The sequence below is a fragment of the Gambusia affinis genome, linkage group LG15, assembly GCF_019740435.1.
Source record: "Gambusia affinis linkage group LG15, SWU_Gaff_1.0, whole genome shotgun sequence".
Taxonomy (NCBI): Eukaryota; Metazoa; Chordata; class Actinopteri; order Cyprinodontiformes; family Poeciliidae; genus Gambusia; species Gambusia affinis.
The window spans coordinates 16,731,879-16,756,758 of record NC_057882.1 but is presented as its reverse complement, the minus strand read 5'-3'; the positions used below and the strand labels follow the sequence as shown (position 1 = coordinate 16,756,758).

The 24,880-nt window shown below is 41.8% G+C and overlaps 2 protein-coding genes across 2 annotated transcripts in view; one reads left to right on the top strand and one right to left on the bottom strand.

Annotated features, from left to right (window-relative positions):
- The window catches only part of LOC122845231 (E3 ubiquitin-protein ligase RNF43), a 102,572-nt gene extending 86,872 nt beyond the window's left edge, over positions 1 to 15,700 (top strand). The window contains exons 3-9 of the mRNA XM_044141404.1: positions 6,960 to 7,034; positions 7,405 to 7,536; positions 7,633 to 7,734; positions 7,841 to 8,011; positions 8,470 to 8,572; positions 8,736 to 10,226; positions 11,366 to 15,700. Coding sequence (XP_043997339.1) covers positions 6,960 to 7,034; positions 7,405 to 7,536; positions 7,633 to 7,734; positions 7,841 to 8,011; positions 8,470 to 8,572; positions 8,736 to 10,226; positions 11,366 to 11,391 — 2,100 coding nt within the window. The 3' untranslated portion in view covers positions 11,392 to 15,700. The remainder of the gene's footprint in view (positions 1 to 6,959; positions 7,035 to 7,404; positions 7,537 to 7,632; positions 7,735 to 7,840; positions 8,012 to 8,469; positions 8,573 to 8,735; positions 10,227 to 11,365) is intronic.
- A 1,049-nt stretch (positions 15,701 to 16,749) lies between these two features.
- hpda (4-hydroxyphenylpyruvate dioxygenase a) lies at positions 16,750 to 24,438 on the bottom strand. Its single transcript, XM_044141403.1, has 14 exons — positions 24,343 to 24,438; positions 24,189 to 24,215; positions 24,033 to 24,095; positions 23,769 to 23,873; positions 23,637 to 23,679; positions 23,453 to 23,535; positions 21,144 to 21,233; positions 20,941 to 21,047; positions 20,232 to 20,309; positions 19,598 to 19,760; positions 18,840 to 18,911; positions 18,639 to 18,761; positions 18,432 to 18,548; positions 16,750 to 17,068 (listed from the first exon to the last, which is right to left on the bottom strand). The coding sequence occupies exons 1-14, from the start codon at positions 24,343 to 24,345 to the stop codon at positions 16,955 to 16,957; spliced, it is 1,188 nt and encodes a 395-aa protein (XP_043997338.1). The 5' UTR covers positions 24,346 to 24,438; the 3' UTR covers positions 16,750 to 16,954.
- Between the last annotated feature and the right edge of the window lie 442 nt (positions 24,439 to 24,880).

Genomic DNA, 24,880 nt, shown 5'->3' with positions numbered 1-24,880 from the left:
AAGGAGCCGTATTGACCGTTCCTCGCTGGACAGGTCAACCGGCCCGTCAGAAAGTCGATACCAGTGCTTTGGTGACCTGCTGCTGTGAAAATAAGCGTTATATAAGCAGAGACACAGAAATGCTGAGCGCTTGGAGGTTTGTCGTGAAACTGACACAAAGTGCACCTGCTTCAACGCCTGTTTGCCAGCCTCTGTCATCAGCGCAGCCTCTCCGTTCCTCCTCCCCACGTAGATCCACGTGGTGCACCGAGCGTCTAAGTAATGACTCCAGTGTGGCCGTGTGGAGAAATGACAGAGCAGAGCGGCGGCCTCAGACCTGCAGGCCCTGAGCTCCTTACTCTGTCATTAGACACCAGAGCGCTGCGGCACGGCAGCACTGTGTGCCTCGCTCCTCTCCCGCCCTGACTGTTCCCTTGTTCCTTTTACCTTTTTCACTCTCACTCCGTCCTCCCACACGTGTTGCCCTGCAGTGTAACGTGTGATGAGGAAGTCATGATGAGGGGTGTAGGACTGAAGTGTACAGAGGAACTAGAGAGTTCTGCTCCGTTTTTATGTTGTTGTTGTTTTTCCTAAAGGCGAATGAAGTAGGGGTGGGCATTTATCGTATCAATTATCGTCTATCGTGGAAAAATTTCTTGTTATAAGAACTTTGATTTATCGTTTTCTCAGTGCATTTCAATTGATGTTGACAGTATTACCAGAAATGTTGTTTTTACAATTTTCTCCAATGTTTGTTCAACGAGAGCATCGAGAAATAACAGTAAATTTGAAAATTTGACTAAATGGAGTTGCTGTGTGCAGATTAAATCTCACCTCTTTAATTAAGCGGCGACTTGAAGAAGCCAATTTCAAATGGGAATGTTTCTCAAGAGCAGTGTTTGTGTTTGTGGCACTATGAATGCTAAGCCACTCAGTCACAGCCACTTACCTTAAAAAAAAATAAATAAATATTTTTTTATTGTAATTTTTATCATTTTCACTCTAGACAATGATAGACAAAATATTGCGATAGAAATAGAGTTCATTAAACCCACCCCTAAAATAAAGAATAATGTTTTAATTTGGTTTCCAGTGAAATCTCACAAGAGCATACAGATTAGGCTGAAAATCTCATACTTTTTCACTATTTCGGGTTGGGTATTTAATTTAAATTAAGTCAAATTTTTCATACGAAATTTTAAGGTTTACACAAAATCTGCCATAAAAACAAGAGGAGCTAAGAGGAGCTTAAATTGTGTGCTTTAATTCTACATGTTATTTATGGCTGCAACTAATGATTATCTGAGCGATCGATTAATCCCTCAATTATTCTGAAGACTAATCAAATAAAAAATTGGCACATTTTGGAGACTTTATTTAGACGATATTAATAATACATATAAAACTGAACTGGGTGGAACTAAAACTTCCAAATGCAAAAAGTTTGTTTTTGTAAAGTTTTTGTTTGATCACAGCTGTTATTCTATCAGTTGTTGGCTTTTTTTTGAGCGTACAGTCGAGTTAACGATAAATCAATTACTCAATTGCTTGACGATTATTTCACTAATTGATTAATCACGATTAATGCGATTGATTGTTTCAGCTCTGATGTTAACACAGAGGTTCCTCCGAGACCAATTGTTTGCATGCACTCTGTGCCTCTAGGAAAAAAGCGCGGATAGTGTGTCTCCTTCTTTTAGTCACGATGTAGGAGAGAGTTTGAGGTAAGAACTTCCAAGGCTCTGTCATCCGCTCCACATTAAGCCCATGGCAAACCCTGACATTTTTACCACGCAAAGCATCTTGTCAGGCGATGGAAAACGCTCGTCTGCAATAAAGACATCAGAGCGGCGTCGTTTGTTTCTGCTCAGTCAACAATACGCGGCGATGCCAGGCCTCGGCTCACAGTGTGCCCATTTCGCTAGGCCGCACTTTGCCGGGGGTTGTAAACAAACAGCCCCGCCAGGTCCTGAGGAAGGCCACCCACAGCTGCGGAGGGAAGATCACTGGCTCCGACTGATGTTTACGCAAGCAGCGCTGTGGTTAATACGGAGATTTAAGGGCTGGCTTGTTTGTGTGAGTCATCTGCTTCCACCGGCCCATCTCTGCAGCAGCTCGAAGCCGCCGCGAGTCCAATGTTTGGCACGATAAAAAGCATCAATCAAGCTTTAGTTTGTCCTTTTAACGCGTCCGATTAGAGTTGTTCTAAAACAATTTCATAGTTAGTTCGTTGTGGATTTGTTTTGGCTGGTTTTGAGTGCCAAGATGAAACAAATCAAACAACATTGCAATTCTGCATTGAAAGAAAAAAAAAAATTTTTTTTCAATTTTGTTTGCTTCTTAATGTAAAGATAGTAACAAATACTGCAAGGTTTCCATTCTAACCCTGTAATGAATAGCAGGCTGACGTGTTAAAAGAGACAATTTAATTTTGATCAGATTGAGATAGAGCCCTGTTTTAATGAATTGCTCCATATTTGAATGTCTTTTTCCATCCTACATCACACATGCTAACATAAAGTTTAATAAACTCTGCTGGGACTTTAAGTGGAGAGTCTCCTTTGGTTTAGACAAGTTTTTCAGCTTGTGGGAAAGAACCTCATGCTCACTGTAAGTACAGTGTACGGTCTGTGATGCTGTGGACCTCTCTCAGTAGTTGCACACCATCAAAAACACTTTAGATTTTGTTTTACAACCTCGTCGTCATCGCTGCAGCAGGCTGATGACCTAAAATGTTTTTCCAAATCAAAAACACAGAACTCAAAATCAATCTTCTGCCTTGCTGACCTGGCCTGAGACCACTGTTGTACTGGCATTTTAATTTTTTTCCCCACCAGGGGGTCTTTTTATGGGCTCTAGTGTCTCTGACATGACAGTAGGCTGACAGGAGAGGGAGGAAAACATGCGGCAAATGTCGGTCGGATCCAGGAATCGAACCCGCGACGGCCACGTCGAGGACTCAAGGCCTCCAAATGTGGGTTGTGCTATCCCCTACGCCACCACAGCACACCCCGTACTGCCATTTTTTGATGGTCTCGGGTTCGACCACATTTGGTCTCGGTCTCAGATTGGGTGGTCTTGACTACAGCACTGCCTCAGACTTAAATCTTATCCTTCTATTACATTTTTAGTTAAAGAAAATGTGTACTTCATGTTTACTCAGAAAGTGAAAATACCTCCAGATGTTTTCTGAAGTTAGAATGCCCATTGACCCAAACACAATATGGCCGCCTTGCATATTAAAAGGGGGCTATTATGTGAAATGTACTTTTTTGACCTTTATATGATGTAATAATGTTATTCCCTCATCAGAAATATACCTCAAGTGTTGCTGTGATTATTTCATGCGTGTTTGAGATGGCAACTATTTTAGGGGTTCCTAAAATAGCACAAAGCGCCGCTCTACTTCCACAAAACTCCTCCAGGCTACTGGCAGCAGCAATTAGCAAACACCTGGTGGCACTGCACATTTTTAAGTCATGCTTCATATAACGGCTTTTTTTTATGTCAATTGAAGGTAACATAGTTACTTGACTGCGCTATAAAGTAGCACTTTGTGCCTGGAAAGTACAAAATGCCTCCCCTTTAAGCTTAACTGCCTTGAATAGAGAAACAAGCTTATTTTCACTTTTAATGCTCTTTTTCAAGTTTCCTTCATTTTCTGCCGAATTAAAAACTTAAGCTCTTCTCTTTCATTTGTTAAAGTGCTTAGAACAAACGTTCAACAATCGGTTAAACTGGCATTGACCTGAAAATACCCTGATGGGTGCTTCTCTAGTCTTCATAATACACATTTCAGTAGGAAATGTAAAGCGGAGAGGTTGATTGTGATGTATAGAAGCAGATTTAGTGTCAGAATCATTACATATGGTGCTGCCTCTGTTTTATAACATCAAATCATTTTTTTCACATGCCTAGTTATGCCTTCCTGGTGCCAAATGATTGGCTCTGAACGGAGTTTGCCGCTGGGTTTCCTCTGATGTTTGCGACGACACCAACTCAGCTGAACTCATTTTCTCCCTCGCCAAAGTTACAGCTGCACTCCTCTCCCGCCCTGCCCTCCCTCCGCTCCCCCGCCTCATGTTTTCCCTGTCCCTCCATCAAAAGCCCCGCTTGCATTAAAATAGGAAACAGGCCGCTGCGGCTTGCTTGTTGTTTGTTAGTTTTTTCGCTGATGACGTCTTTGCCGTGTTGCTCCGTAAGACCGCAGTCATTTCCGACGCTGCAGTCGTTCCTGCTCGCGTTGCCAAACAGTGTGTAATCACATGTGTCAGGTTGCTCCTCATGAGGATAAGTGTTTACTCAACCACAGCCATGTCTGTTTCAGCTCCGGACCCAGTGGCTGGACCCGGACATGTCGAAACACCCGTGTTGATAGCCCTCTTAACGGTCTTGTTAGCGTTGGACGTCCATTTTCTCTGCACCATTAAAGTTTAAATATATCTCCTTTTAATCATGTAATGAGATCTCTCTGCCTGTTTCCGGATCCGCGGCTCCGGGGAACCACATGGCTTGGCAACCACAATCTGGAACCACTACTACTAATGCCGAGATATAAAAAGACCACAGCGGTCGTTTAGGAAGTGTGTGATGATATATTTCTGAGCTGTTTGTATGTGCGTGTTGGACTTTTGAACCCCAGGTAAAGCAAATTCCCACATGTCAAACAGCAGCTTTGAAAAACAAAATCCTTTTATGTGACCGCACCTCATTTAGGCCCAAGCATGCACTACGATTACTATTCTGATGAAACAGGGGAGAGGCTGTTGCAACAGAGGGCTAGCAAGCCACTTGACCTCGTTTTGACATGAAAACTTGGTCAATACTTTGAATGCCGCCGCGTCTCCCGAGGGCCGGGCTTCTTCTCGCGCGCGCGGGGGTTTGACCGAGGCCATTAGGTGTTTCGACTCGCGTCTCGTCCTCATCAAGCGTTGGCAGATGTCAGACTCTAAAGAGCATGTGATGAGACGTTGATGAAACAGTTACCGTTTGCTTCTGCCAAAAGCTTTCCTGGGCCTCAGCGTCAAAAACATCCTTCAGAAGCAGCGCGCCGATGCTGACTGACAGCAGATCTTAGAGACTTAGAGCCAGCACAGACCCAACTCATTTGTTTGTTGTTGTTTTTTTATTATTATTGCTTTTGTCAAAAAAACAACTTAAAATCTCCATTTGTTTGTTTCTTGTTTTCTTGATGTGGACATTTCTGGGAAACGTTTCTGTCATCAGGTTAAAGGTTACTCCACCTTGTAGAGGTACAGAAAGACAATCAGTGTCTTGAGATATGTTCAGAAACATTGAACTTTTTAACACTTAGGTATTTTTGAGTGTGTTGCTATATAGGAAAGCAGCGCAGTGCTGCATATTTGGGAAATAGATGGAAAAGGGTGTATGGTTTTCAAAGTGGCAAACTGAATTATATTTAATCTTATTTAGCCAATAAATTATAGAACCACCTTTTGGAGTATGTCTCCTCCAGCTTTGAGCATTTGCAAATTCACAATTTTTGCCCCCTATTTTTGTGCAAAACACTGCATTCTTTATGGTTTAGGTCTCATCCATGCAGTATGATTTAGGGGTGCACTGATTCCAGTTTTGTGCCCAATCGTAGATCTTTCAAAAACCCGACTTTCCAATTTCGATTTTGAACAACTAATTTTTTTTTTTTCTTTTTTGTCTGAAAATTTACTAAATATAGCAATGAAGTTGTCAACTTAGCAATGTGACTGTTGTCCACCGCCCAGGTGCAGATGTGATCTGGTGAGCGGGTCTGTCAGTCAGATAAGATCGGTATCAACCAATCTCCCAAACTTTAAAAAAATTGGTGGCAATTTGTTTTCCGGCTGATTTATCGGTGAACTCCAAACAATGTTTTGGGTCACCTGCCTGCTTGGAAGGTGAACCGTACAGGTGTCTTCGTTAGGGGAAAAGAAAAAAAAAAAAAAAAAGACATACACATAGTATGAAGCAACTATCAAAATGTTCAGAGTAGGGATGGTGCTTCAGGGTGCAGAGGAATTCAAATTCTAAACTAGTGGACTCATAATTTACCTATAAGTTTTGAATTTATTGCACTACGTTTTATTTCATGGCAACAACAGAAAAAATAAAAAGCACACCACACTTTCTTTTAAGGAAAACTGTTGTGTTGAACAGATCACATGGAACGATGATAAACACATTGCAGTTTGTGCAACGTGAAATCGGTTAAGCTGTATGAATACACTGCAGTTGCAACCTTTACGTCCCATAAAATGATCCGCTCTTGATTTCAGTCTGTAAAAGATCCAAAGAAGATAGTTAGGCCATTATTGTTCTTTTGACTCTGTGTTGGGCCGAGGAAGGGACTTGGGTCGGTTTGTCCTGCCAGGGATTTGGACCTGGCAGGACATGACTGCCACCTAGTGAAGATTTGGGACAGATACATCTGTTTGCTTTGCAGGACAACGTGAAACTGACCTCTAGAAAGCATGATGTTTGTTGCTTTGGGAGCAAGTTAGTTAGGCTAGTAGTGAAATAGTGTAGGGCTGCAACCAACAATTATTGTAGTAATCAATTAATCTATCGATTATTCTAACGATTAAGCGATAAGTCAGATAAAAAAATGCCACATTGTGCAGATTTTTCCTTTTGCTTCTTATGCCTTTTTATTTTACTGTCTAAAATGCAACACCACAACATTCCTTTGGTAAATCTGAACCAGGTGAAGCTAAAGCTACATCACTCGAGGAGTTTTGACTGAAATCTGTTTACAGACACAGGCTGATTTTTATCATAAATGCAAAATGAATATATTATTTTTTTAACAGTCTTAGCTCAATTCGTGATATTAATATCTTGTTTTGTTCAGCATATCGTGTTTTTCTTAGACCAGTTAACGATTAATAGATTACTAAATTGTCACGATTAATCTGATTAATTGTTTCAGCCTTAAAACAGTTGATGTGTTGAAATGTGACACTGACCATATGTCTCTCTCTCAGGCTCGCATAGCGCTGGAAAGGGGAGCCCAAGCTGTTATCTTTGACGTCAGCGACGTTGCCATCGCAGATGCTGAGGTAAATCTCCTCAAAACGTTGAACTCTCTCAGAACATAAGTAAGATGAAAAGGCACGTTTAGTAGATTTTTTTTCCCCTTTTGCACAGAATTTTGTCTAGGAAGAGCTAAAGCCACTTGAAGAGTTTTGAGTAGAACATATTTGCATGCAAAGAAAGTTTTTCATCTTAAATGCAAGAGTTATTTATGATTTTTTTTCTGGTACAGATTTGGCTTAATTACCTCCTGGAATATGTTGTTCTTTCAGCAAATGGATTAATCGATTGCAAAGTTTTTTAACAATCATTTCGACAGTCGAAAAATCCCATTGATTGCTTAAACATGAAGAGGATGCTTTTCATTCTCTTCATTTAACTGACCAATGCCCACAGCTGAAGAACACAGACTCCCTCCCCCGTCCAGTGGTGCTGATCAAGGGAGCGGATGCTAAGAAGCTGATGAATCTGGTCAACCACAATGAGGAGGCCACAGTTGTTATTGAGGCCAAGGTGGAGCCCAAATGGGTAAGCAGGACGTCTTCTGATGTTCAAATGAAAAGAAATCCTGAAGAAGCAAGCGTGTGGTTCAGGCTAACACCTGCTCCTCCATTTGCTCTCCAGCCGCATTATGATGTGAGCATCCTGCTTACCATCGTCCTGGTTATCCTCACCATCGTTCTGATCTTTGCTTTCCGCTACAAGTGCAAGACCAACAGAACTTGGGTGAGTCAGTGGCAGCTGCGGCTCTTTGGTGCGACGAAATCCCTCAAGAGTTGCTATTAATGTTTTTGGGTTTTTTTCTGACTGTCTTCATCTGCTGTGCATCCAGGACTCCGTTCATCAGCAGACAGTGCGGGCCATCAGTCGGCTGGAGACCAGAATCTACCGCTCCCAGAGCTGCTCCGGCTCACAGCGCCACCGTGGGGCCTGGGGCTCGGCCAGCAGCTCTAACTCCAGCCCCGTCTGCGCCATCTGCCTGGAGGAGTTTCAAGACGGCCAGGTAGGGAGAAAGAGAGCCTGTCAAACAGGTCGTTTGTTCGATACCTCGCGAAAAGTGTTAAACTTTTTCACTTTTTGTCGCATCAAAACCACAAAATTCAAGATATTTTATTGAAATTTGATGTAATAGAAGCATAAAATTACACTTAGCGCAACTGCAAACCAACCAAGACATTGCCGTCTATATAGATTTGGAGGAGATGCAGAAATTCACAGCTCAGGTAGGAGAATCTGCGCCCCAACTGACGGTGGTGGCTCTAGAAACTTTTACATGGAGGCTGAAGTATGTGAAAATCTCCATGTATGTAAATAAAACAACAAAATGTGCACAAAAATCTATTTATTTATTGTCCCACTGTCACTTGGAAGTAAACAGAAATATTTGGTACAAATATTTGGTTTGTGGTTCCTTGTGGGTAATTTATCAACAAATCTTTCTCTCTATTTCTACTTTGCCAGAATCTGAGGATCATCTCTTGTGCTCATGAGTTCCACAGAGACTGTGTGGATCCCTGGCTGATGCAGCACCGGACCTGTCCTCTCTGCATGCACAACATCATGGGTCAGGACGCAGATTTGTTGCTATATATATATATATCAAAGAAAAAATTTATTATTTTCTGTGACTGATTAAAATAATGTTTTTTTGTACGAAACTCAAGAAACAAAATTTTTGTAATTCATTTCTGTTTTGTCTAAAGTTTTTTCCTCTCTGTCGTCCTCAGGAACGGAGCGTCAGCCTCAGAGAAACAGAAACCAGCAGAGTTCAGAGCAGAGCCAGAGCTTCTTGCACCCGCAGCAGTACAGCAACGCTCACAGCCACCCGTTCCCCCAGCACGCCATCCCCTTCTCCATGAGGCCTCACTACCCCAGCGGTCCCTCTGGACCCTACCCCAACCTGGGCCACTACAGCGGCTCGTCTCCTATGGACGCTCAGACCCTCCACTTCCTCAGCAGTCGGCAGCTGGGCGCCAGCTGCGGGTTCCACCTCCCAATGGACGTTCCGGGGCGACCCCACAGGCTCGGAACCGGCTGTCGGACCTCAGCCCATCACTATGCGTCGCGCCGCTCCTGCCACACTTACCGCTCCTCCTGTCAGGCCCTGCGGAACGCGTCCGGGTCCAGGCTGCAGCACGGTGCCTCGGTGGCCGTGCAGAGCCGTGGCGTGGCGGGCAACGGCCGGCAGGACGATGGGAGTTGCTCTGGAGGCAGCTACCACACGGAGCGCAGCGGGTACCTGGCGGACGGGCCGGCCAGTGACTCCAGCTCGGGGCCTTGGCACGGCTCCTCCAGTGACTCTGTCCTCAACTGCACGGACGTGTCCCTCCAAGGCGTTTATGGCAGCTGGTCCACCTTCCGCAGCTCTCTGAGCAGCGATTACGATCCGTTCGGGTACTTCGGGGCGGCGCCGGCGGCCGGAGTGGGGAGTGGGCATGCCCCACGCAGGAACAGTCTGGAGGCCGCGGCCCAGAACCGGCCTAAGTCTCTGGATTCTGTTGTGAACAAAGCAGGCTGCCTGGAGGAGCAGCCGCAGACTGTTTTCAGCCACATCCACTACCACCGCCACAGACATCACCACTATGAGGAGGGGGAGCACGGCCAGGGGCCAAGCAGGGGCTCAGATGAGGAGCAAGGGGCCTCCGCTCCGGGTCAGGACAAAGACTCCCCGGCGAGCCCCCCAAAACACAGCCCCTGCCACTGCCCCAAGCCAGAGCTCACCGACCGACCCAGCCCGGGGACGGAGCGGCAAGACCTCGACCAAACGGGACCACCGGTCATTGTTCCCCCGATCCCCGTGCAGCTGCAGCCCCACTGCTGCCATCAGGGCCACGGACACCCCCCCGCTCCTCTAGTGGGGGGCTGTCTACTTGACGGACCCTCTCTTCACTTTCACCAGAGCCTGGACCTGCAGGACGACCGCAGCATCCACATCCACTACGGCCAGAGCCCGGCCTACTGCTGCCCGCCGCCCGAGCTGCACCCGGCCCTGCTCCCCGTGCCCCTCATCTTGGACTCGGCGGGGATAGAGGAGTGGCCGTGCTGTGGAGGGGCTCACGTTGTGTGGCAAAGACAGGTGCAGCAAGCTCACTCAGAGCCTCAGCTTATGGGGCCCGGGACCTCAATGGACAGGCCCCCCTGCAGGTTCCACCAGGGGCTCTCTGCTGAGCGCAACACAGACATTTGTTTATACTGCCAATCGATACACCATAATCAGGGTGAGGATCCTTTTTATGTACTTAAAACTGCTTGTCAGGCCTGCATGAAATTCACTCTTAGTCACTGTAGATATAAAATGTCACCTGGAGAACATTTTCCCTGCTTTAATGTGCCTGATTCAACTGCAGCTCAACAAACACTTGTTAATCAGTCATCAATTGAAATCAGCTGGACTGAAGCGAGGAAATACCTAAAACATGCAGGGCAGTGAGTCTGGAGGACCAGGGATGGGAAACGCTGCTCTAGTGGATGTGGAAGTGACATCTCATATTTCAATACCCTTTCAGCAAAAAACACTGGAGACTGCACCACTGCTTCTCTGGTTGTAAATATCAGCCCGTTTTATTTAGCAGACCGATACCAATGTGTTAAAAATGACTAATATTGGCCGATACCGATGTTATTGCCGAAATATCTTGCACAAAATAGCTACGTAAAACCTCTTCATGAAATTCAGGAAATTTTGCAACAATTATGTACATGGAGATGCATCAGTGTCAAATTATTAAAGTCCACAATTTTCAGGTCCTGCTTACTGTAGAAGAAGCACGGTATAACTAGTTAGCGCCACCTTGCGCATCTCAAACTTTATCAATTTGTTTTCTCGCTACAATACTTTTTTTTTTTTTGCCTTTAAATGTCACCAAAAGCTGATGATAGACATTTTGGTGGATGAAACAAAACCTAAAATACACAACTGAAGGGAAATGTTTCCTCCTTCATTTGTCTCAGGCACAGAAAAAAGAAAGTTGATGCTGTGGCTGATGGACAAAGATTCAAAAAGATCTCAGATGGGTTTGTCGGTACTCACAGAGGACACAAAAAAGAAAGCATTTTCCTACCAGATGAAGTTTATGTTCACAAACAACACACCCAGTTCCCATGATGATCGGCTTTGAGCTTTTGCTTCTGGTCAGCTCAATGCAAAACCTCTGACCTCTTGTGATGTCAGAGGTACAATTAGCTGTGGTCTCTTCTCTTTGCACTTTTAAAAACTTTGAGAATTCCTCTTGTGGAAATCCATGTTTAATCATTTCGCAGCTGTCTCGTTGTCGTGGATGCATACACTTTTTGCTGTTTTCAGTCCTACTCTTCTCCTTTTTCTTGTCATATTAATCATATTCAATTGTGTCCACAGGATCAGAAGAGGAGTCTGGGGTGTAAGAAATTGTCTCGTCCCTATCGCTGCCCAGGAGCCAGAACGGAAAAAGTTCTTACAAAATCCCACCAGTAACGCCTTCACTCACGCAAAAGTCCCAGCTGCCTTAGGAGGACTCTCATCCTCAAAGAGTGAAATTATCTTCATTTTGTAAAAAAAAAAAAAAAAAAAAAAAAACTAGAATATTTGATGTAATATATATACTTTATGATTTGAATGTGTGAAGATAGGATAGGGTGTTGCAGGGGAAACAACTCTCCTGGTCAGACGCAGGAGGATTGTTCACATGGTCGCAGTTTCCCAAGCTCCTCGGCAACCGCCACCCAACCGATCGTCCTGCTTTGGGCGTCGAGCCCGCATGAAGTGAGACTTCGTCTCTGCATCACTTGCTCTTTTTTAATACAAAGTAACTTGATTTCTCGTAGAGGTACTTCCCTTTCTCTGCCTTCCTTCGTTGAGTCTGCTCTCAGCTGAGAAATGCTTTTCTCTCCAGCCTACCTCAGCTCAGATTTTCTTATCACGCCTCACACAAAGAGAGAGGGGGGGGGGGGACAGAAGGGAGGTCTTTAAAGGTACTGCTGTAGTGTTTTGTTTTATATTTCTATGTATCTTCCACAAACTCAACAGGTAGTAGTTCCCTCTCTTGGCAGTCTGGATTGTTCAAACGGAGAGAGAACGTTTTTTGATGCTCAGCCCCCCTACAAACGACGAGTGTCCTCTGAGGTCGCTCAGCCTCGTTTTCATTATTTCAGTAATGGCAGCTGTTTCTTTTTTCTTTTTGTCCTTCTCTGTTTTTGATGTTGTTTGCAAGGTTTTTAGTTCTTCAAAACCAGCCGGTTTGACTGAATTCTGTGATGGTCATTACAAGCTATTGTCATGTTCTCTTTTTTTTTTTTTTTTGTCATTTCTCTTCATCAGAAGGATGGCGATCACATCTTCGGTTTTATTTTTATCTTTTTTAACTCACCTTGACGTTATGCTGTTTGCTGCAGAGGTTATGCTTCCCCCTCGTCTTCCGCAACCTCTGAAACAAATCGTAATTGCCTTGTAGTGCAGTTGGTGTAAAATCATGTAATAGTACCTTGCAAAATGTTCAGCTGGTTGAATCTGTTCACTTTTCTCAAACTTCAGTGGATTTTACTGGGTGTTTTTTGTGTTAGATCAACAAAAAAAGCAGTGGAGGGGGGGGGCACATGTTCGGCCTTGTTCACTCTTAACTGCGTTTCCATTGACCATATAATGGCGAAATTTGGCATTTAGAAGATAAATTTGCTTAATGGAAACACGGCAATTTTGGAAAAATATTTTGCTGCTAGGAAGAGGCGGTTTTTGGCCGTATCGAAATTGGAAACACAGTTTTCACATCACATGATCAATAACCGGATAGCAATTGTTGTGGAAAGAAACTATTTTACCAAGCACTGTCAGGTGAAATCACTCGATCAGGTTTATTCATATAATGTGCACAAGACAGAGAGCTGGTGGGACAATCAATAACGAAGCAGGTCTGGGTGAAAAGCTCTGCCAGGCAGAGACAACACTTGAGTTTTATACCAAGGATAAGGAATTCAAAACAAGGGGTGGGACAGTCTGGTTCTGATGCAGCTGTAGAAAACAACTTCCAACCTTCTACATGCAACCCACATAGTTCTTTTGGTGAGAGTTCGCAAGCATTTCATATACGGTAACGTGATCAGCAGATGTTAACATGTAGTAATTTTGCACCACGTTTTCCCTCCTTTTGATTATGAGTTAAAATGTAATATTTACTATTAATCACATGTCAAATTTTATTCCATCCCACTGATTATATAAAAGGAAATTTCAACAATTTGTATGGTGAAAAGTGAAAAGTTATCCCATACATTTGAAGACATTACATATTCATTCAGTCATTGAAACATTATCCTGCACGATGAAACAAAAACATAAACGCAAGATGCGAAAAACCTAGTTATCCGGTTATTGATTGGATAATGCAAACACACGAAGAAGACGACGAGAGGAGTTAACAGAGGAGGATGCGGCATGTTGCTCATCGCGTGAGCAGAATTATTCATGTGATTTTAGTTCCCTTAATTAATTAATAGAAACACAGCAATCACAAACTTAGATTTTTTAGACATTAGCAGAATATGGACAAATTTGCATTTGTAATGGAAACGCAGAAATCTAGTTACAATAACTGGCTTCCAAAGTCAGCTAATAAAATTCTGATTCAAAAATCATAAATGATCCATTGAGGTGTTCATGGATGAGTGGCAAGAAGAAGTGCCATGAGAAGTCCTGCCATTTAGGGGACAAATATGTGAACGAAAACGCACAGATAAGGTGAAAATTGAAACACAGTGGCGGCGGCGTCATGCTGTGGCGGCATTTGTATTCAGCAGGATCTGGGAAGCTGTTCAGCATTTGTGGGAAGACGGAGCAAACAGGACGAGGCTGGATTAAAGTTTAACTGCTGACAACATTAAACACACAGTCAGACCTACAGTGGGTTAGCACTCCAGCTTTTAAATCCTGTTCAGAATATGCAGCAAGACGTGAAAAATCCCTGTGGATGATCTCTGTCCAGTCTGACTGAGAGACTTATCATCCACAAAATATTTCTGAAAGAAAATGAGGCAAAATTTCAAACTTCAGTTGACTAAATGTGACTGACATATACAATAAAAGACTCAAAGCTGTTGACTTAGAGCCTAAAATGCATCTTTGTTTGTAAAAAGGAAAAAAAACATTCTTCTACTTTGCAATAATTTGCTACTTTGTGTTGGTCGATCACGCAGAAAGCCACTGAAATCCACTGAAGTTTGCTGTAATGTGGGGGATGGATACTTTTGCACGGTCCTGTACTTGTATCAGGTCATCTGATTCTGTGCTGTGGCACCACTTCAATTAGAGCTTGATAACAGTACAGAAGAAAACACTTGGCATTGGGGGAGACAATCCACCTTGAACTCAGCAACACTTTCAATTCAAGAAATTTTAACTGTCAACATGTTTTGTTTTTTTTCTTTAAGTGTAAAAATGCTTTAGACAATTGCGATTGAGATAGTTGTTACCACTTATTCCGATTTATCCGTTGACCAGTAGAGGGGGGGAAAAAAAGTGCATTGCTAAAATACTAAACCGTGCAGGAGAAAGTCAGTCTCCGTTCAACATTTGAGTCTGGACTTTCTACTGAACTCCAGCGGAAATAAGCTGAGATCACACCGATAATAATCACATCCTCTGAAAGGCTCAGTGAGTATGTGAAGGGATTTATTTTTACTTTTATTTATTTATTTTTTGTAACTTTTGGGCAGACCAGCTGCGGCTGAATAAGGGCTTGTGGAAACTGCAACGCAACCGGTAGCACTTACGAAACCCTCACATGTGCCTTATTGATTCAGACTAAAATCAGGAAGCTCCCGACGACGACGACGACAGCTCTTACCTGCCTAACCAAAGAGGCAAAAAAAAAAAAAAAGATCTTGAACCCTGCTGTTATACGTAGTGCCTTCTCGTTTTCTCGCCCTTTCTTTGAATTTCTTCATGCGCCCGACGAGAGAGCACATGTTCATATAGACGCGGTAATAATTTTGGGCAATCATGCAGAATCTATCACCTGTAGTCCTTACAAATACCTCACTTTGAATGTGCCTTTAGCTAATGTATGGAGGGGGTGACTTTTGCTTTTTTTTTTTTTTTTTTTTTTTTTTTGTTCCCAAACAGTCCCAGGGACTGACATGGAAATGACTGAATTATAATAAGCACTTTGGCCTTAAGATTTTATACCGAAATGAGTTTAAATTCCTAGTATTAGTGCAAGCCAGCCCACAACCATCAGCATGTGAAGAGTAGCATTTACCACAGAACATCTGGCACAATTTCATCCTTGTTCAAGATCTTTCTCTTTGTGTTGTTTATGTGTTTTTGTTTTGTTTTGTTTTTTGTTTTTTTGCAAGAATTATGAGCTGAAACTGCCTTTTGTAATAGAGTCAAGAGAAAAAAAAAAGAAAGAAAGAAAAAGCGGTCCCTCTAGAACGTTAAGGGACAATGTCAGTATATTTTGGATACTTTGTGTACAAAAGAGAACAACAAAACCCAGAGACAAAATAGTGTTGTATTTTATATATATAACAGAACATTTCAATATAGTGACATGTCACTAATATATTTATTTACTAATATATTTATCCATTTTTGTCCAGGTTTGAAAAGATTTCTGTAAAGAGTGAATGTTTCTGTACAGAAACTGACCGGTGCCATCGCAAATATATCAACCTGTCCTCATTCCAATTATATGCAAATAAATTATTTTGAAATACAAAACAATTGAGTTTTACTTTTGTTTATTGTGCTTCAGAACCATTGGTGTATTTTTTACACCAACAGCTGTCTAAACTTTCTAAACCTTCAACCCTTTTTATTCTTTCGGTGTCAGTTTCCTACTTGTCTCTGGTTCATCCAAACACTTTCCATTTCATTCTTTTTCACTAATGTCCAAATAGGGATATATGGACTTCAACATGTACTGATTGCATTAAGGAGTGCAATATTAAGTTACAATAATGATAATCTAATTTATCACTACACAGCACACAACACCTGCATTTATTCATAACTTAAATATTGATATATTCTGCTGCTCTCATGAAACTAATAGTGGAGAAAGAAAGTACAGTTAGTTTTTGGGGTACTTAAACATAATTATGTAGAGTTTATTGTTTTCATCATAAATCTAAATTCTTATTACAACAAATATTTCACAATATTGATCAACACAATAATAAATCCTTATCTCCAAGACATTTTCAAACTGCTGCAGATCATACTGTCGTCTGCAAACATCCTAATTATCTGTTGACACATTCTCCAAGAATGTTTTTCCCCACCGCTGCCCTTGCGCTGTACATTTCTTGCATTAACTTTATCCTGTAGTTCGGCACATCTGCCTCGCTTGAAAAGATGGCGTCCTCTTACCTGTCCTGTCTGCTGTGTTCATTGGTCTTCACGGTGTTATTTGCTCACCCGTGTTTGCTAAGAAAGTTAGCATAGCTAGTTGTCTGAAAACAGTAAGAAAAAAAACAAAATAGGTAGCCGTGCCCTCTTGACAGCTAGATTGAATTTACCACCATTTGAGTGTCTTATATATACATTACGTTTAGTCATTGTAATTTTACTCTTTGTTTATTAGGAAGTTTTCTTTTTAACCCACCTGACCAAGACTAAGCTAAGTATCAGCTAGCTTTGGCTACGTGTTTAGCATAAAACAGGATGCTAGCTTCTGTCTTCTCCCTTCTCTCCTGGGCGGGGGGAACACTTAGATACCTTCAATATATATTTTTTAAACTTTCTTAAACACACATACACGACAGATATAAACAAGACGTTCTTTATTTAGCCAAACACAATTAATAACATCTTGAATCAAAGTGGGATAATGCTTGCGGCTCGTCACATGAAGATTTTCAACACTCTCAAATGCGTTTGACGTGCTGCAGCTGTGGTGGGTGTTTTTTCGCATCTCGGTCGTACAGCCCGCAGCCACGTAGCCGTCAGAGTGAGTCTCAGTCTGGTCGGAGATCAGCGAAAGGCTTTGTCCCTCCCTTCAGGTGTAGTCACGGTCAGGTTACCCCGGGCATCTTGGTCCATCTCGATGGCCTCAAAGAGAGACTTGAAGTTTCCCGCCCCGAAGCCCTGAAGACAGAAGAAACACCGGTGCAGATAAGTCACTCTGAGCTTCGCTAATTAATGGTAGAAATATTTTCGCAAATAATCAGAAGATCAAGTGTTGGTGGTTCGTCTGAGGGAGTCTTTGGTGTGGTTCCATATCCAGTTATGCACGTCTTTAATCCTTTCCATCAACATCTGCACACCCTGGAGAGTGACAAGACGCGCCTGTTCTGACAGGCAGGATGGGTGTCATAAATGAAACGCCACAGGGTGCAACCCAAAGAAAAGATCCCCCTTCCTCCTCCGTTTGCTATGTAGATGTGAGCTTTTTGATCTGAGTCTATCTGTGAAAGATTTACCGAGCTTTTACAAGTGGGCTGATCTGATGCAGTTCTCACTGGGTGGGAACTGCAAACAGGTGTTCAGGCATTTTTTTCTGCCTTTCAGGAGGGGAAAATGACCACAGGCCTGTGAATCCAATCTGTTTAGGGTGACTAAACAAAGCGCAATTTTAGCAATAGTCATTCTTATCTATTGCTAATTGTTCCGAATGTTGTAAAAGTGCTTCATCTTGTATTTCGGTAACATAATCTCACAATAATAAATATAGAAAAATGTTTCACTTGAATAAATTTTTCACATGGACAAAACAGGACATAACCATTTTTGCTCATCCTATTTTTTCCAAAGTGTGGCTGGGAGCCATTCACAGCTCAAGAACAATTTTTGCCTTCCATGAAATCAAAGATTTGTTTTGTACAACAAAGTATTTCACTTTCATTAGCGCTTTGCTTTCAGCTTATTAAACTGTTGAAAGGATCGCAAGCATTTAGCAAATTTTATTAAAAAGCAGACTTGGGAACGCCTGTCGCTTAAACATGGCTACCGTCTTCTGGTGACCCACATCCAGTTCTTGTTGCTCAGCCACAAATGTTTAGGAAACTGTATGTCTTTCTTTTGGATTTTTTATTTTTTTTTCCAGATCAATATGACTTAACAGTATGTTCATCGTATTAAAAATGTTGCGTGTTTAGTTTATCATAAGTAAACCAAAAACATCATTAAGTAACAATAAATGTACTTTCTCACAGCAGTCAAACCTTTCATTTCCACAGGTAATTTATTTTGGCAGGGATCTGGAAAGCCCCTTTACCATCACCTTGAACTTTATATCCCTCCAGATTTTAAGTCAGGACTTAGATGGTCAGCTCCAAAATGTTCATATTATGTCCAATCACTTCCATGTTGGTCAAAATATGAAATGACTTGAAACGCAAATCTGAACAATTTTTTGTTTAACTGTAAACTCTTGAGACTTGCCCACCAACAAACTTTTGGTATTCCTGACTGTACCAGTTCTTGGTCAAATACATCACTGGTAACTTACAAAGTGATTGTTCCTCTGTATGACCTCCAGGAATAGCGTCGGTCTGTCTTGCACGGGCTTGGTGAAGATTTGAAGAAGGTAACCCTTATCATCAAAATCAACCAAGATTTTCAGCTTCTGCAGAGGAAACACACATCACTGACACATTATCAACCAAAACAATTAAGGCCTGTTAAACAACAGAGTTAGAGAAAAAAACATCCTCACCTGTAGATGGTCGAGGTCCTCCTTCACCTGGATTTTGGCCGTCCTGAGTTTCTCCCGCAGTGTATCGTAGTACGTTTCAGGAGCTGAGAGGAACTCCATTCCTCGTTCCCGCAGGTTTTCAATCTGTTGAAGACAAAAATGGGAAAGAAAAGCTGCGTTGGGAATGTTCCTGCTGAGTCTTCCTGTTAATCAGTCACTCACAGATTTAATGATATTCGATGTGTTGAGGGCAATGTGCTGAACGCCCGGTCCGCCGTTATAGTCCACATATTCCTGTGGACAGAGATGCTGGATGTCAGTGCATCGCAAGAGAATGACATCTGTTTAGCTTTTTCATATTTTGATAAGTTTATGTGGACCCTGATCACAAACCTGCAGTTGAGCAAATCTAGTCAGTTGATTTTTTTTTTCTTTTACAGAAATAATTTCTATGATTTATTAAAAAAAAATTTCAATGGCTCAACACAAAAAATAGTTCTCATTTATTAACCATGGTTTCTGCATTTATCTTATTTTTTGCTGTAAATAGAACCAAAAACATCCAGCAGATTTCACTCAAGAGCAGAGTTGGGCACTTTGCTGCCCTTTAATGCAGCGAGAGCAACTTCCTGTTCTTGTTGCTGAGGTGAGATCAAAAAACAAAAACAATGAACCCAAAAGGCAGCGCATGTCTGTCGCAACTACACTCATATATGGATACGTTTTTCACAAAAACATGACAATTCTTTTCACTTCAATACAATTTTTAAAATTTGTTATTTAAAAAATTTTATTTGTTTTAGCCACAAAGGTTAAGATTTATTTCAAAATTTTAGCCTTTGTGGCCCTCTAAGTGCTTTCTCTTTATAATTTTGGCACACGTGAAAAAATATTTGGACACTCATGATACAGAGCGAACAGTTCTTATTTTGACAAGCCTTCGTTTGGAATATAGAAGGCTGAGAGAAAATAAGTCCTACCTGGATCTGTGACTTCTTTTTGCCCATGGCGGGTTCATTGATGGGCATCTTAATGGTTTCCTCATAGTTTGTCACCACGATGGACCTCAGCGCACTGTACTGTGTGTGGATCTGCTTGTCGTCTATCGACCAGAACCGATGGAACATCAGACACTTCTGATACCTGCGACATGAGGAAGAGTCTTAGTTCTTAGACTGATTGAACTCCCCAAGCTTTCCTTCCCTTACCTTCCACACAAACACACAACCTCCATGAATCACGTTGTGGAATGTAAAATTTTAATATGTTTTGTCTCCCAACCAAATAAGCTTTTTTTTTTTTTTGTCCAAATTTAGGTCAAATTCTGTGAACAAGATAACTTTCTAATTAACCAAGGGCTGTATTTTCTGTTATTTAGATATGCCACTGGTGAGAAACAGCAACATCAAGAAAGTGATGAAAGTGCACAAAGAAATCATTTCTACTGAACAAAATGTGGACTTTTGATTTTGTGAAACACCAGTTGTTTTTTTTTTGCTTTTGTGTCCAAACATGTCACTCCAACAGAGGTGCAGTGTTTACTTTGTCCCTTTTTGCCCCCGAGTGACTCCTCGACCTGCGGCGGGCGTACGTGCACGCTGACAGCAGTCTTACCAGTCAGAAATTGGCACCATCTGGTCGTCTGGCTGGTTTCCCACAATGTGATCGATGAAGTTCAAACCAGTTGGTGGACTACGGAGAAAAGGAGAGAACAGAAACGATTATGGATGGATTCCCAGAAAATTCCAGTGCTGTAGAAAGAATGATGTTTCTTTCTTATCAGATCCTACCTGGGAATTTAGGAAATATTTTTTTATCAAAGAACACGAAAAGAGGGACATAACAGAGTATTTTTAGGAAATTAGAAGTCAATTGGACTACATCAGCAGAGATAAAGTATAAAATAGTTTAATATAAAATAGTTTACAGCGATTCTGTATGTCAGTCTACTCTACCACATGGGTCCAGACTTTAGAATGTCCTACTGGGGCAGCAAGTACAAAAATTATACTTAAACCCATAGGCCTCAATTAGGTGAATTGTATTAATAGTTTGGGATTTTTTTGATGAATACAAACAATATTCAAATCTTTGAAAAGTACAAAGTTATAGTCGATTTTGATTTCTTTCGAGATATTGGCTGAGGGACATTTTACACTTGCCATGCATCAATTCATGCCTGGTGATGTAAAGGATTGCCTTTTATTTCCAAATATACATATATGCAAAGCAGAGTAGAAATTTATTCTAGAGTCTGATCATAACAACTTTGCTACAGTATTATGTTTTTTTTTTTTTCCTTCTTGCTGCAGTGAGGACTCACAGTTTGGCCAGCAGAGGGTCCCTAAACAGAGGCTCTTTGTAGCCCGGCAGGAATAGGCCTTTGTAGGGTTCCAGGTACTCAATGAGCGTGTGGGTTGTGTCGCCATACTGTGGACAAAATGTTTTGCACAACACCCTTGTTCAGTCTCAGACTCCTCGCGTGTTTTGCATGAGGCTTACGTGTGTGAGTCATCTTTTATGTACCGTCTGAATCACAGCGTATTTGACCTTGCCGTTGCCGTCCTGCTCCACCCACGGCTCCCTGACGACCACAGCTCCTCGCTCCCGGGCTGTCTGTCAGCGCGGAATGACGTGGGATGGGTTTGGGGAAAATAGGAGCACACAACGGTGATTGAGTGATATTCATACACGATTACACATTTGTTTCTGTTACAAATAGAAACTAATATGAAAAATATGAAAGGTGTGTTGTCAATTTGATTCTGCTGCTTTACTCTAGTACCCTTCAAAGGTTTAACTAACAGCTTTCTGAAGGCTTGACGTTTAATCTCAGAATTAATCCAGATGTTCTATGAAGTCAACTATTAATCTTGCCCTTTGTGGCACATAAGCAAGAAGACAGCCATTGTGGACTGGCTGCTGTAAAAGAAGTTTCTTTTACAGTCTGGCACAAGCCATTTGGAAGAAGGTGGTGCTCTGGTCGGGTCAGAACAAATTTGAACTTTTTTTTGCTACCATGCAAAGTGTTGTTTGTGGTGGAAAAATAACCCTCTGTAAATACCATACCTACTGTGAAACATAGTGGTGGCAGCATCATGATGTGGGGATATAAAAACACATGACTGAGGCTTTGGTTACACGACCAAAGCTATACAAAGGAATGGTTTGGATATATATGTATACAGCAGTATGGTTGTAGCATTGTTTTGGTGTAGCTAAGCTCTGTAAAGCGGCTCATGGACGCCCTCCAGTGGCTAAATAACAAACGTTTTCAATCGCCATTCTATAGACAGAAACATGTCGCTAGACTGGTGTCTGCATTGAGTCAGCAGTGATTCTGTAACCTTGTGGCTACCTGACAGCCAACAGAGACAGCTTATCTAAACCTGCCGCCTGACCTTGACTGTGAAAGAAAGTTCAGACAGACTTCGCTGCCGTAGAATGTATTACAGGGCTGTCATGTTTGCGATTGTTTCAACATGCACACAAGAGTAAAGCATCAGTTAAACATAAAACACAGTTCACTGAAGCAGGTGAACCTGTGCGTCCTGGAGGTCAAACATGTAACACCTACGTGTTTTCCTTTCTTTTTCTTTTTGCCCAGCATCTATTGTTCAACAGTCTACATGTGTAAGACGTGATGGAAATTACACTGAATGTTTCCATATATTTTAAGGTCTTGTAACTTTTATGTGCAACTATATTTTAAAAATGTCTAACCAGAAAATCCAGTGGAATGTCTTCTAGTTTTACGTACTTAAGGTATTTAAAACATGCATTAAAGTTATAGTGCCTAGCAAAAGTATTCACAACCTTTGAAAGTTTTTGTATATTTTTAAATTAGTCACAGACTTTACCGTAGGTTTATGTGATAGACCAACACAAGTAAGGGATATCTCAATCAAAGTTGCACATCTGCAGAAGGAATTTTATGTCTGTTCTTTCTCTGCAAGCTGAGCTAATCTGTTTTAGATGCTAAAACTAATCTGCTCATTTTCAACTTTTGCAACAGAATCTCTGTGCATGTCTAAACTTTGACTGCGCTATTCTAACACATGAATGTATCATTGGATAGTAGCTTTTAAAGTTGTTCTGCTTGATGGTGTGTGTCCAACCCTGTCTCAAGTATTCTGCAGCTTCTAAGATGTTTTCTTTTGTGATTATTGTATATTTAGCTCAATTAATTTCCCCGCAAAAATAGTGGCTTGCAAAAAGGTCGGTTTTGATTTCGTCTGTCCAGAGCACCTTCCTCAAGGCGTTTGTGATCTCCGCCGGATGGCTTGTTGCACATCCAACAGAAACTCTCAAGTCTCTCTGAAGATCAGGTTTGTAGAAAACATGAATGGTTGTCAAAAGATACATCCCTCTGAGCAGTGAATCTCAGCAGCTCCTCCAGATGTGCCATGTTTATGTCTATGAATATTGCTCTACTTGCCCAGTAGAGCAATATTACTTTCAGTTGAGGTGGACGGCCATGACCTGGTAGATTTGACAGTGGTGCAATGCCATTTCCACAGATCGATCGAATAGTTCCATCTGAGATGTTTGAAGCTTAGGGAAATGTTTCACAATCTAGCTCTGCTGTAAATGTCTCCACAACGTTCTCCCTGACCTGTCTGCTGTATTTCTTGGTCTTCATGACGTTGTTTGTCCTCTGACGTTCTCTAACAAACCTGTGAAGTCTTTACAGAAAATTTCTGAGACTTAATTACATATGTGTATCTTTATACTTCTTCAATACTAATCCACTTCACCTTCATGCACTATCTTATACTGATCAAGTACAAGCAGTTTAAGGTGTTTCCAATCTATGTTGTCCTCTGCCAGGTTACCTTGAACAAGAAATCACAGTCCTCCACTTGGAATGCTATGTCCTTTACTCCATCTCCATGTTTCATCAAGTGCTCCCCCATCTCTGAAAGATGATACAGGCATGATGAAAAGCAGACACACAGCTAATCACATTCAGAGCCTGTCGTCTTTCAGTGTCTAATGTGTCCTAAGGAGCAAACTCGCCTTCATTTCCAGGGTTTAGTGGAGATTGGAAAACAAACATTATCTGTAAAGAGATGGGAGGAGGTTGTGCTTAACCAGAAGGAATAAATACTTTAAATTCAGAAGCTCAGACGCATGATTTAAACTCCATACTTTGTCCTGCTTGATGACATGAGACACAACTTCTCGGCTGCCGGTCTCCAAACCCTGGTAGGCCAGAGGCTCAAAGCCCATCTTGTCACAGTAGAATGAGGCTGCCTGGAATGTGATCAGATTCTTGTTACTCTGAACATTATTTACAATGAACTCTAACACCTGAGGCAAAGGTTCATCCTTTGAGTGACTGTAGATAAATGATGTACTGCATCCTGAATCACAACGAGTATCTTGTATGTGACAGTCAGTTTGGGTACTAACCTGCTTGGCATTGCCAACCCAGAAGGTGATATGATGAAATCTGACAAATCGCCCCCTCAAGGGCTACAAAGTAGAAGAACAACAGACAAATTACCTTTATGAGTTTTTATGGCTGCCAAGCAACACAAAATCTACATCAGATCATTTAAAACTTACCTTCTCCCCTTTATCTGTGTAGGTTGTCTAAAAATGAAAAAAATAAGCAAATTATTAGAGCTTAATTCTCGAGATTTCATGCTTGTAATGTACATGAAATAGTGAGTATTCCCTTAAAAAGTTCTTTGCTTATGTTGTGATTGTAGGGACTTACCATGGTGTGACTGCAGGATCTCAGTTCAGAGAAGAGGGGGATCAGAAATCAGTGTCTGGGCTGGCAGCCTTCAGATAAGTACTGACCTGATGACCAGCTGTGATTGGTCCTGTAGGACCTACACCCACCTGTCCGCCTCCTCGTTTCTTGATGCATCTCCTTTAAAACATTCAGCACCGCAGTCGCATTCAGTCTTCTGAAAATCTGTGACAAAGATGTGTCACAAAGATGAACACATAATGCTGTATACATTAACTACAGCAAAGGTTTTGTACTACTGTGCCTGATGGTAAATCCGACACACTGAGCATATTAGTTCAGAGGATTTACTGATTTAGAAGGATATGGAGGCTTTTAAATGCAACCATACTAAGAAAGTAAACTAAAACACTTTTGCAGTGAAAACAAAGCACTGCACATTTATAAAGTTGAGGGTAAGAAAGAGTTTTCCCTATACCTTTCGGGAAAAGTATAGGGATTACCACCGCCCTCTGGTGGTAAATAGCGCCACCAGAGGGCGCTATTTCCATTAAAGAAA